Below are 12,461 nucleotides of genomic sequence, written 5' to 3'. Positions count from 1 at the left end.
CCAAGACTGCTTTTGTGTGTCAAAGTATAGTTGTGACAGAGACCATATGGCCCGCAAAGCTGAAAATATTTACTTTCTGGCCCTTTACAGCAGAAGTTTGCCAACCCCTCTTCTAGGTCCTCCTGGTACTCTACAAATAAATGCCTCCTCCAGATCTGGCCCAGAAAACCTCTCCTTCTCAGGGAGGTGGTGGAGGGAGCTGGGGAGCCAAAGAGAAACTTCTGTTCCACCTGCTCTTCCGTTAGGCCAGGAGAAGGCTCCTCAGCCTGCAGACCCCTGGCCTGGTGCTCTGGTGTGTAGTCTGGGACAAGCGTGGATCTCTGGAGGCCCCTCAGTTACTGAATTCCCATTTGGGAGCTTAACTCAATATTTTTTAGTACATTGAGATGGTGGGATTCAGTGATACCAAGGTCTGTTATTGACAAGGAAGTATTTCCAGGTCTTATTGAGTAAAACACAACAGCAACAACAACAAAATCAGTTATATTGTCAGAATACATCATATCCTTCTGCATCAAATTGTACGTATGTGCTTTTATGTGTGTATGATGAGATAACTGGATTTTGAATCCCCAGAAAGTTATCACTGGTTATCTCTGGGTCCTGGTATTTTGGGTGATTTTTTTTTTTTTTAGCTTTCTTCTTACTTTTTTGTACCACTTGGGTTTCTTTTTAAAAACATTAACATGAATCATCTTAATCAGCAAAGAAAAACCCAGCTATTTTAATTTCAAAGAATAAATAAGAAGAATGATTGCACCCGCATGTGGGTGATAGAATGATTTATGTGGTTACCAAGTAGCTGGTAGAGATGTGCATCCCCATACAGCCCACCACTAATTGGAGCTGGGGAGTGGTGGCTTCAGGAGGAGGGAGATAAATAAGAACATGGTAGGAGGTGAGAAAAGAAGTGGCAGTCAGGAAATCTGACATGGTCATCATTGTGAGGGATTGAAGCTTCCCAGTATATAAATTTTGTTGGTTCATTATTGGCATTTGGAAAGATGGGGGTGTAGATCTTTTCCTGATTTCAACCCCCTATGCCGTCTTGAGAAACTACAAGCCACTTAAAGTAGTAAGTTGGTATATTTTAAAACGGTATGTTAGCGCCACCTAGTGTCCGCACTCTGTCATTTCGCCCCCGTGTCTCGGTGGAAGGCTGCTTTCAGTTTCTTTGTTTGATGTCCCTGCTCTGGCAGCATTTGCGCGGCAGGCAGCGCGATGCCTCCCAGGGTTCTTCGGGGCAGTGGGAATGCCTCATTAATTTATCCCTTCCTTCCTGTCTCAGTCACACAAAGCGAGTCTCTCCGACTGAAGCGTGGTTTGGCAGTTGAAGAGCAAAAGGATGCCTCCCTGTCAAAACCAATCTCCTCTATTCTCTAGCAGCCGGCTCCTTAAAGCCGGGTCCATGCTTCCGTGGCAGGAAAACTATCTTGCTCCCCAGGGCTGCTTTGACCTTGGGGCTCTTGGGGAGGCTGGCTCGTTTTGGGCTCCGAGGAGATGCCAGAAGCAAGCCATGGTCCCCTGGCCTATCTCTTCCAGTATTGCTTGCCTCCTTCTCACTCGGCTCCTACACTCAAAACCTGAGCATCCTCACCACCTCCCACTCCCTCACGCCCCTCCTTGTCCAGCACATCACCAGCCTCTCAGTTTTACCTCCAACTATACACTCTAGTACCTGCCGTTGTGCCCTCTCTTCCTGATCTGCAAGCAACTGACCATCAACAGCACCTCCTAACAGGCCTGCCTCCTCCACTCTTGGCTCCTCTAGGTTCTTCTGCGCTCAGCTAAAGCTCAAGGGATCTTTGTAAAGCACAAACCTGATTGCGTCATTCTCTGGTTCAGATCTTTCCCGTGGCTTCCGAGGGCTGGTCGGATAAAGACCAGAATTTTTATCTGGGCTTGTGAGGCCTCCCACTCTAGTTGCACCCAGCACTGCTTGCCTCCACCTTGTTCTCTATGCCTTGATCCAGCCTCAATGGCTTCCTTGTGGCCCCTCAGGCCTTCTCCCTCCTGTGGTCCCTTGGCCTGCCCTCCCCTCTTCCCCTGACTCCCACTCAGCTCTCAGCTGTAGTTTCCTCAGGGACTTTTTCCTGGGCCCCATAGCTTGATTCAAATCCTTCCATAATATGCTTGGAAAATACCACATACCTCTCCTCCTCTCCATCCCTCCCATCCTTGTGTGTAATATAACCTGCACATGTAGGATTCTTTTGTGAATCTCCGTCTCTCCTTTTAGACCAGTGGTTCTTGACCAGGGGCAATTGGCCTGCCAGGGGACATTTGGCATTATCTGGGGGATACTATCAGTTGTTACAATTTATGGGGGGAGTGCTACTGGCATCTAGGGGGTAGAGGCCAGGGATGTTGCTCAACATCCTACTGTGAACAGAACAGCCCCCAAGAGCAAAGAATAGTCTGTCCTAAGAAGTCCATAGAGCTGCGGTTGAGAAACCCTAATCTAGACTTTAAGGCTCATGGAGGCAGGAACCACAGCCCCCGGGAAAGAGTATGTTTGGAGGCCTAAAATGTCACTGTTAAAAGCTGGTTTGATATTCTCACCTCTATAGTATGTTTGTCCATAGATAAATGTAGAACCACTGTGTCCTTTCACATCTGCCAGCCACAAGGAATCAAAGGCGCATTCACTTTTCCTTCCGCCCCCTTCAGGATAGTTACACGAGGTACCGCTGGTCCACAGAAAGTCATCCTTGCCTTTCTTGTACCTTTGCTTTAAGATTATTTAGACTATCCTTTTAAATTGTATTTGTTTGCACTCTGATCTGTTTATAATAAAATTTCATCTACAATTTTAGTTAGTTGGGACACTCCACAGGTCAAATGGCCTGGCTTCTTCAAAAAATTTATCGTGAAAGAAAGGCCAGATGACTATGCTCAATTGAAAGAGGCTAAAGCATTATAACAACTAAAAGCACCATGCGATCGAGGGAAATGGCTCTGTGTGGTCTTTCGGAGATGACTGGGAAAATCTGAATGTGGACTATGTAGCAGATAATATTATTGAATTAATGTTTATTTTCTTATGTATGATAATGCTATCTTGGTTATTGTTTTAGTCAGCTCAGGCTGTTATAACAAATTACCATATACTAACTGGCTTATAAACAATAGAAATTTATTTCTCAGGGGCTGGCCCTGTGGCCAAGTGATTAAGTTTGCACGCTCTACTTCAGCAGCCCAGGGTTTCACTTGTTCGGATATCCTGGGTGCAGACCTAGCACCACTCATCAGGCCATGCTGAGGCGGGTCCCACATAGCAGAACTAGAAGGACCTACAACTAGAATATACAATCACGTACTGGGGGGTTTGGGCAGAAGAAGAAAAAAATAAATAAAAGATTGACAACAGATGTTAGATCAGGAGCCAATCTTTTTTTTTTTAAAAAAAAAAAAGAAATTTATTTCTCACAGTCCTTGGTGCTGGGAAGTCCGAGGTCAAGGTGCCAGCAGGGTCACTGTCTGGTGAGAACCCGATTGCTGGTTCCTGGACGGTCATCTCCTCACCGTGACTTCATGTGGCAGAAAGGGGGAGGGAGCTCTCTGGGGTCTCTTTTATAAGAGATTCACCCTCGTGACCTAATTGCCTCCCAAAGGCTCCATGTCCAGATACCATGATATTGGGGATTAGGTTTTTTTGTTTTTCTTAAGGATTGGCACCTGGGCTAACAAGTGTTGCCAATCTTTTTTTATTTTTCTGTTTTATCTCCCCAAACCCCCCCCCCCCCCCCACCCCGTACACAGTTGTATATCTTAGTTGCAGGTCCTTCTAGTTGTGGGATGTGGGACACCGCCTCAACGTGGCCTGACGAGCGATGCCATGTCCGTGCCCAGGATCCAAACCCTGGGCCGCCGCAGCAGAGCACACGAACTTAACCACTTGGCCACGGAGCCGGCCCCGGGGATTAGGTTTCAACATGCGAATCTGGGGGAGACACAAACATTCAGTCTCTTGGAATTATACAGGACGATGTCCTTATTCTCAGGAGATGCAGGCCAGGGTATTTAAGGGTGAAGTGTCAGGATGTCTGCAATTTGCTTTTGGTGACTTAGCAGAAAAAAATTGTGTGTGTGTGTGCATGAGTGTGTGTATGTGTGTCTGTAGAAAGAGAGAATGGGAGGGAGAACAGATGTGGCAAAATGTTAACCGTAGGTGGATCTAGGGAAGGGAGTGTGGGTGAAGGGAAGTTGACATAATAGTCTATTATAGACATAATAGACTATTATGTCAACTTTTGGAGGTCGGAATCTTGAAGCACACAAGGCTGGCAACTGAATGGTGTGTTGTGCTGGGAGCCCCCTGAGTTTGGCCAAATGTGTCTTCAGTTTGCAGCTCTCCGCCCATCCACATGAAGGTGCAGCCTCTGAACCAGACGGCGCTGCAGGTGTCCTGGAGCCAGCCAGAGACCATCTACCACCCGCCCATCATGAACTACATGATCTCCTACAGCTGGACCAAGAATGAGGATGAAAAGGAGAAGACGTTTACAAAGGACAGCGACAAAGACTTGGTAACACCTCTCTGTCCCAAGTCGGGGTGTCTGCTGCCCTGGCAGTTATGAGAGGGCCCTCGGCTGTGTCTCTTTGCCAGGCCCTGCCTGGTGTGATTTGCGTGTGTCATCCCAGTCTCATGCTGCCTACTGAGGGCTGTGTATGGTGCAGCGGCTACCAGTATGGCAGTGTGAGCTGTGGCTGGAGCCTGTCTGGGTTGCATCCTGCCATTACCTCACCAGCTACACCTCCTCACAAAGCTAGTTGATTTCTTTTTAGTTGGGCCCTTCAAAACGAAGGCTTTTTCTTCCACTTTTAAAAAACCAGAAAGCTGGGGCCGGCCTGGTGGTGTAGTGGTTAAGTTCACACGCTTCGCTTCAGCAACCCTGTGCGTCAGGGTTCATGGGTTTGGATCCTGGGCACAGACCTACACACTGCTCATTAGCCATGCTGAGGCAGCATCCCACATACAAAATAGAGGAAGACTGACACAGGTATTAGCTCAGGGACAGTCTACCTCAAGCAGAAAGAGGAAGATTGGCACAGATGTTAGCTCAGGGACAATCTACCTCAAGCAGAAAGAGGAAGATTGGCAACAGATGTTAGCTCATGGCCAATCTTCCTCACAAAACAAACAAGCAAACAAAAACAAACAGAAAACCCCGGAAAGATTTCATGAAGCCCTTTTCATCTGATACTGTAAATATTAACTAAGTTATACAAATGTACAACAGTCCTGGCACACAGTAAGCACTGTCTAGGTCCTAACTGTTATTATTACAATTATTCCTCCTCCTTGACTGCTACTACTGTCACCACCACCAAGCAGCTGTCCGCAGTCTGCATCACTCCCTTTTGTCCCATTGATCTACTGCTCACATTCCCGTCACCTGCTGGACCCCTGTAATTTTTAACCACTGTTCTTAGACTGGTAGACACTATAATATATCATCTCACTATGAGCTATACATGCCCAGTTCAGCATCTCATCTTAAAATGTACCCACATGTCTAGTGGCTGACACCCAACAAGGCCTTCAGAACAGATGCTTGCAGAAGCCTTCTCTTCCCCTGTAAAAGCAAACCCTCCAACAAGCACTGGTCTTTAAGTCTTTGCCTAGAAACTCAAAGTGACACATTTGGGTTTGAAAGCCTTGCATTTATTGTTAATCAAAAGAAGGCTTTGGAATAATGAAACCCATAATTGTATATGCACATGAAAAATGCACTAGCACCGAGTGGGATCCTTAATGACTGTTATCACTTTTTTTCTCCCAATACAGTGTCCCCAGGGCCCATGCAATCAGTTACAGAATAATACTTTTCGTATTCCTTTAGATGAAGATTCTTTTACTTCATTTCCATTTATATTTTCAATTTCCCCACTAGACATTGTTATCTGGGTCACATTAGGGAATGAGGAGCTCCGTGAAATCGGAGAGGAATCTGTTGAAAGGCACCCAAGGTTACGATGTGTTCTAAGCTTTCTCTTGTCACTGTGCGAAGTCCAGAAGGAATTTTCTCTTTCTGAAGTAAAGATGGCTTGCCTTGATCAGCAGAAACTATCTAGGCGCTTATGTGGTTTCTCGTTCTAAGTGGAAAATAATTAAACATGCAAAGATGAATAGATAGTGGCTTGGAGTGAATTCTAATAAATCCTTGCCTAGATGGAACGAAGATTTTGCTCTGCACAGAAGACGGGGTCAGAGTTTTAGAGAATGAGGCATAAATTAGTTTCAGAGAAAGAAAGAGTTGTAGAGAAAAACAGGCTTTGACAGCAAGTTCTTTTTTATAAGAATTTCTAGGGGTGATTCTTTTCTTTTGGGACACACAAAATTAATTTTCTTAATTCCCCAGGAAGTCAAGAGCGCTGACTCATGGCAACACAGCTGCTCTCTAACTTGTGGTTATTGTGGCCCCGAAACCTAAAAGTAATAGTTAAAACATGGGTGTAGCATTTTGCGGTTCACATCCCTCTTCCACACCCTCACTACAAACCTGTGGGGAATGTGTTATTACCTACCTTTTCCAAAAGAGAGAAATGAGGCTTAAAGGAAAGTAACATGACCCCAACCTATTGCTCTCACCAGGAATCCTTTTGCCAGACAATAGCAGCAGGTGTAGCCACGGTAACATTTTAATAGCCAGTCAGAGGTTTGCAATAGCTACACTGGGAAAACCCACTCAGTGGTTAAGCTCCCAGGGCTGCTTTCTGCGCTTGGCCCAGAATACACATTTCCATGACGAGACGTTGCAGCCATTAGGAAGTCTTTGAAAATCAGTTGCTTTTGTTGGTTTCTTCAGGAAGCAAGTGCTGCCTGCTTTTTAGGTATTTTTCCATTTTCTCAATTTTAAAGGCTCTTGGAATAAAGCTTTGAGGACTGGGGATCTGAAAATGGCTGGTGACGTTTGACCAAGGATTGGCAAACTTTTTCTAGAAAAGAACAGATAATAAATATTTTAGCCTTACAGGCCATAGGGTCTCTGTGGCAACTACTCAATCCTGCCATTGTAGGGTGAGAGGTGCCACAGACAGCATGTAAATGAATGGGTGTGGCTGTGTGCCAGTAAAACTTTATTTACAAAAACAGACAGTGGGCCGGATTTGGCCTGTGGGCTGTAGCTTGCCGGCTTCTGGGTTAGAGCAGTGGCATTCTTTCTGTTGTGTGATATGGACTACCTATGAACAAGGTTTGCCTCGCCTGTGTAATATAACTCTCACAAGAACCTGTGGGGTAGCTATTACTCTCCCCATTTAATAGTTGAAGGTAGCAGAGGCCAAAAGACATTGAGTAACTGGTTCAGAATCACACAGCTAGTGAGTGGGATGACAAAGCTAGATCTTGTGTCATCTGACCCCTTCTCAGCTGTTCTTCCTAGCATCATGCCCCATGTTACAGCAAGGCCTTTAAACTGCAAAGAAACAGACACACAGAGGTTTTGTTGTTGATGTTCTACACTCTGCATGGCTCTGGAAATCCAGTACACCTGATAATTCTAGAGGCTGTCTAGGGTTTATAGTTATTGTTTATAGGATATACTAGTTAGGAAAGAAGGCCAAGCCTTTTGAGTCTAAAGAGGGCTCAAGACATGTTCCAAGCCACGGGCAAGAACGTGGGTCAAAACTAATTTTGTTATTTCTGTTATTCTACACATTTCAGTGTTGAAAGCAGATTCCCAGGCATGGTTATTTCTGAACGCTCTTTCCTTTCAAAGTGAGCCTTTGCTCAGCAAGGAAGCATCATGTCTGCCAGGCTTTGCCGTTGCGCCCAGAAACCTAAAAGTAACACTCATGGTACTTGAGGTTTGCCTTTAGAAGGTACGTGTCCACTGGCCTTCAGACCAACTCACTGCCTTTTCTTTCTCCACCTGCAGAAAGCCACCATTAGCCATGTCTCACCTGATAGCCTTTACCTGTTCCGTGTCCAGGCCGTGTGTCGGAACGACATGCGCAGTGACTTCAGCCAGACGATGCTCTTTCAAGGTAAGGCCAGCTTCCCTTCTTGTCTCTCCTAGAGGGTCCCGCCTTCTTTATGCTTTATCTTTTTTCCTGTTAAGGTGCTTGGACAAAAGAAAGCGAGCCTAGCCTGAGAATCAGTGAGGGTTTTAGATCACACCTGAAAAGCCTCAGGAATTTAGGCCTGTCTCTCAGGTTGGGGTTCATAGGCCAGAAGTGGGGAAGAAGAACAAAGTGTTGATTATTTTTTTTATTGTTGTTATTTTTCGACTCTGGGGAGCCAAGTGTTTGTCTAACACTGTGTCAGATCACAAAATCACCTCCTAGTCGTGTTGTGGAATATCGTCTCTGGATGTCTGGCGTGATTCAGTCAGCTGTTCTCTTGAGAGCTAGAGCCCAAACAGATAAGCACACCTTTCCAACTTGCAAGCCACACAAACAAGCCCCTTACAGGATCCTTGAGCTTCTTGAGAAATAGATGTCCATTCCTGCTGATTTAGTGTCTAGTAGAAAGTTCCAGAGCCAGGACTAGAGTGAGGCAAGAGAGGCATTCTCCTTAGTGCAAAATTTAAGAAGCACCAAAAAACTCAGTAATCAAGATACATTATATTTTAATGGAATATTTTTTCAAAGCAAAATCAATATAAAAGGTTCATGAACAAAATATCAAAGTTTTAAATAATGACAGAATCCACTGTCTTACTTGCCCCAATCTAATCTTGGTCCTGGTTCCAAAAAAACTTTATTAACAAAAATAGGCAGCTGGCCCATGGGCCATAGTTTGCTGACTTGGTTATGTGATACACACTAGGACCGTAGAGGCACGGAGGGAGGGACTAGGGCCTTGGGGTCTGCCAGTCTGAGGTCCTCCCTGACAGGGTTCTTCACTTCTTGGATCCTTAGTTCCAGAGAAACCTAGACACCAGCCAATGGTACTTACCCGTTTTGAATCACATATCTGATGGTGGCTTTGGACCTTTTCCCTCGAAAGTGCTGGAATTTTTTGTACAATTTCAGAGGCCCTATAAAGCCTGTAGGCCATGCACTGGTGGCAGCAGCATTGTCTGGAAACCTGTGAGAAATGCACATTCACGGGCTCCTCCCAGACCAGTTGCCTCAGAATCTCAGAGGGTGGGGCCAGGAATCTGAGTTTAACCAGATAGTGCAGGTGACTGGCATGTACGTTGAAGCCTGAGAAGTACTGGTTTAGAGCTGGGGCCCTGGAATGAGGGCTCCAAATTTGAGTCCTGCTGCCATTTAGTGTTTCTGCAACTCTGAGAATATTTATTAACTTCTCTAAGCTGCAATTTCACAGTCCAAAAAGTGGTAGTATTGGTAATACCAGCCTCACGGGGTCCTGAATGACATGGGGTGATGCATGTGAAGTAATTAGCATAATGCCTGATACCAGCTATAAATATCCCCTTAGTATTAGGTTTGATATAAAAAATAAGAAATGATGAACCCAGGGTAAAAAGCCCTCCAGCCTAGACTCCCTCCGAGGCCCCCTCTAGCTTTACGATTTTGTATTTAGCATTTAACTACTCTTTGCTGATGTTCACATTATCTCATTCTTTCATTTAAACTAATAAAAATTAGCATGATTGTATTTTTTTCACAAATAAATCACACTCTCCGTGTCCACCTGTGCCCTGAATGTATTGGCCCCTTTGCCTGTGTTGAGGAGGGTGTGCAAGCCGAGGCCGGGCCTGTGCCAGCCCAGGGGAGAGAGAACGGGACGCCAGAATGCGAACTTGCTGAGGCCGGGGCCCTGGGACTTTGGATACGTAAGTCACGATCAGGCCTGCCGTGTGCTCCGACCAAGAGCCTGGAATCTGCAGAACTGCCTTTCCTGATTAATAGGCCCCTGAGCTTGCTGGCTTCTGCACAGACTTTGAAAAATTAAATGTTTGTAATGTAATGTAATTCAAAAAGGCCTTGTCAGCTATAAATTCCAAGCACGGAATATTTTAAATGTCTGATCACAGGAACTTGTTGAAAATGGCCAGTGTCTCCTTTGTCTGCAGACTTTCTTTGTTCAGAGGTGGACATGAGTTTACTCATTTTATATGTTGGTATTTGTCCCTGTATCTTGAAAAAGGGGCATGGATCCTTCCCTGCTCCCGCAAGGACTTTAGCATCTTCCCTACGGCATCCAGTGGGCGGTGTAAAAACAAAATCTTCGGGTAAGCTAGCACACCTTTTCCGGTGAGCCAAGTATGACTTTAGGAGCAGTAGAGCTCAGTGTATAAAACTGATCAACTCTTAGGACTTAAGTTTTAAAAGGGAAAGACAAAAGGCTTAGAGAATTTCACAGACACTTTGGTCAGAATAATTAGGTTCCCCAGCAGTAAGTTTACGTCTGGTTTGGGAGCATGAGGGAGCCACGTGGAATGTTACATTATTATAGTAAATATGATAATATTTGTGTTCTATCTAACATAAATGTTATATTTACCTTCCTGTGGTGAATATAATAACAATAATAATGCTAAGCAGTGTCTGTAGAATGGCTCAGAGCATTTGCCCCGAAGTTATTTCATCTGACCTCCTGGCAGCTCGTCGTGTCAGTGTTATTTTACAGGTGGAGAAGTGATGTTCAGGGTGCTCCATTAAGTTGCAAAAAATATCAATTGGCTACTGAGCAGAGTCCGAGTTTCTTATTCTAAAGCCCAGTCATTTGTACACAGCAACAGATCGCCCCTAGAGAGTAAATATGACCTTGTACCCCCAGTCTTCCATAAACAGATAAAAAGATTGATTACTAGGGCGATTCTCAATAGTCATGGAGAAATAAGGGTTCTTGAGCTTTTTCTTTGAGCCACAGACCCATTAGGCAGCCTGGCGAAGCCAATGGATTCTCTGTCAGAATGGTTTAAAATAAATCAGTAAAATACATAGGGGAAGAAACCAATTATGTTCACATACAGTTGTCAAAATATTTGAAACAAAACAAATTTGAAATGGAGTAATATAGGCGCTTTTGTATTAAGATATTAAATGACAAGTGGTGGATCTGTTAGTACTGTGATTTCTGAGGAGTGATGAACACAGATGATGTCCTGAAATAGCTACAATGACTCTAAGGCAGTTTGAAAATACCTGATTTCAGAGACAAAGTCACAGGTCCTGGTGATGCAGCTGAGGTTTGTGGCCTGCTTCCTAGTGGAAGGAAGGGCGACCTCTCAGTGAGTGCTTAGTGAGGACACAGATGTCACTTTTTCCCTGTGCCTGAATTCCACGAGGTGTGTGGACCGCAGGTGGAGCACTCCTGATCTGAAAGGTCCTGTAGAAACTTCCTAGTCCCCACAGCTAGAACTGAGCCCAGTGGGAGTTGTTCAAGATTAATGGAAAGCAGGTATGCTGATGGAGTGGCTCTTTAGTTTGTTGGCCTTAATTAGAGCCCCTGTGTAAAGGGCACTGAAGTGGGTCTCCTGGAAACCTTTCTTTCTGTCTTAACAAAGGGAGGTGTGTATACCTGTCTGAGGCAGTGCTGGATCGATCCTGGAGTGACTAAATGATGGTGGGAGGTTATACTTAGTCCCTGGCAGGAGCCATTTGCTTCCCTGGCTGCTTTGTTTGACCTGGTTATGTTGGCTTCTAGATTGTCTGTTCTCCACATTTGGTTCTTCACGCGTTTTACTTTCCAACTATGCAAAATAAACACATCGTTAGGTCAGGGGTTGCAAACTCAGGTGCCCCTGGGGCCAGGCAGGGAAGATGTACAAATGAACACTGGGAAATGATGTGCCCACCAAAAGTGGGTGATGGACACTCCACCCTGGCCAAATGTCGCCCTACAGGAGAGTGACCTCAGTTTTGCCAAATATTGTGATGTTTCAGGATAAGCAGGAAATTGGGATTTTTTTAGGTGAAAGGTACTGTTTACCATGTTTGCAGCAAATTCAGGTTTATTTTTTTTGCTGAGGAAGATTCACCCTGGGCTAACATCTGTTGCCAATCTTCATCTTTTTCTTGCTGAGAAAGATTCACCCTGAGTTAACATCTGCTGCCAATCTCCCTCTTTTGGTATGTGGGCCGCCACCACAGCATGGCCACTGACAGATGAGTGGTGTAGGTCCGTGCCTGGGAACCAAACCTGGGCTGCTGAAACAGAGCACCCTAAACTTAACCACTAGGCCACTGGGGCTGGCCCTAAATTCAGTTTTCTAAAAAACCTTGCAGGCCAAACAAAAAAGTATGTCCGTCACTTGCCACTTCTGGTTTAGATAGAAACTATATCAGGTCCAATAATGTTAGTTACTTTGGCATTTAGCACTTTTTGCTAATTTTTCAGTGCCATGTATATATAGAAAGCAAACTTTTAGTTTATATAGCACTATTGTTTTTTTGAGATAACCACAAAGAAGCAATTTGATATGTTTTTTCCTTGTTATTAGCATTATTCACAATAGCAAAAAGGTGGAAGCAACCCAGGTGTCCATTGACAATGAAGGGGTGAACGAAATGTGGTCTATCCATACAATGGAAGATTG

General features: G+C 44.9%; 1 protein-coding gene across 6 annotated transcripts in view; it reads left to right on the top strand.

Moving 5' to 3' along the window:
* The window catches only part of PTPRG (protein tyrosine phosphatase receptor type G), a 675,839-nt gene that overhangs the window by 563,868 nt on the left and 99,510 nt on the right, over nt 1-12,461 (top strand). For all 6 annotated transcript variants that reach the window (XM_023621202.2, XM_070238719.1, XM_023621201.2 and 3 more), the window contains exons 9-10: nt 4,345-4,529; nt 7,884-7,992. In XM_023621202.2, the coding sequence (XP_023476970.1) occupies nt 4,345-4,529; nt 7,884-7,992 (294 nt within the window). The remainder of the gene's footprint in view (nt 1-4,344; nt 4,530-7,883; nt 7,993-12,461) is intronic.

This window comes from Equus caballus, chromosome 16 (genome assembly GCF_041296265.1).
Source record: "Equus caballus isolate H_3958 breed thoroughbred chromosome 16, TB-T2T, whole genome shotgun sequence".
Taxonomy (NCBI): Eukaryota; Metazoa; Chordata; class Mammalia; order Perissodactyla; family Equidae; genus Equus; species Equus caballus.
The sequence above is the reverse complement of the archived record's forward strand: the minus strand, read 5'-3'. Positions and strand labels throughout refer to the sequence as shown.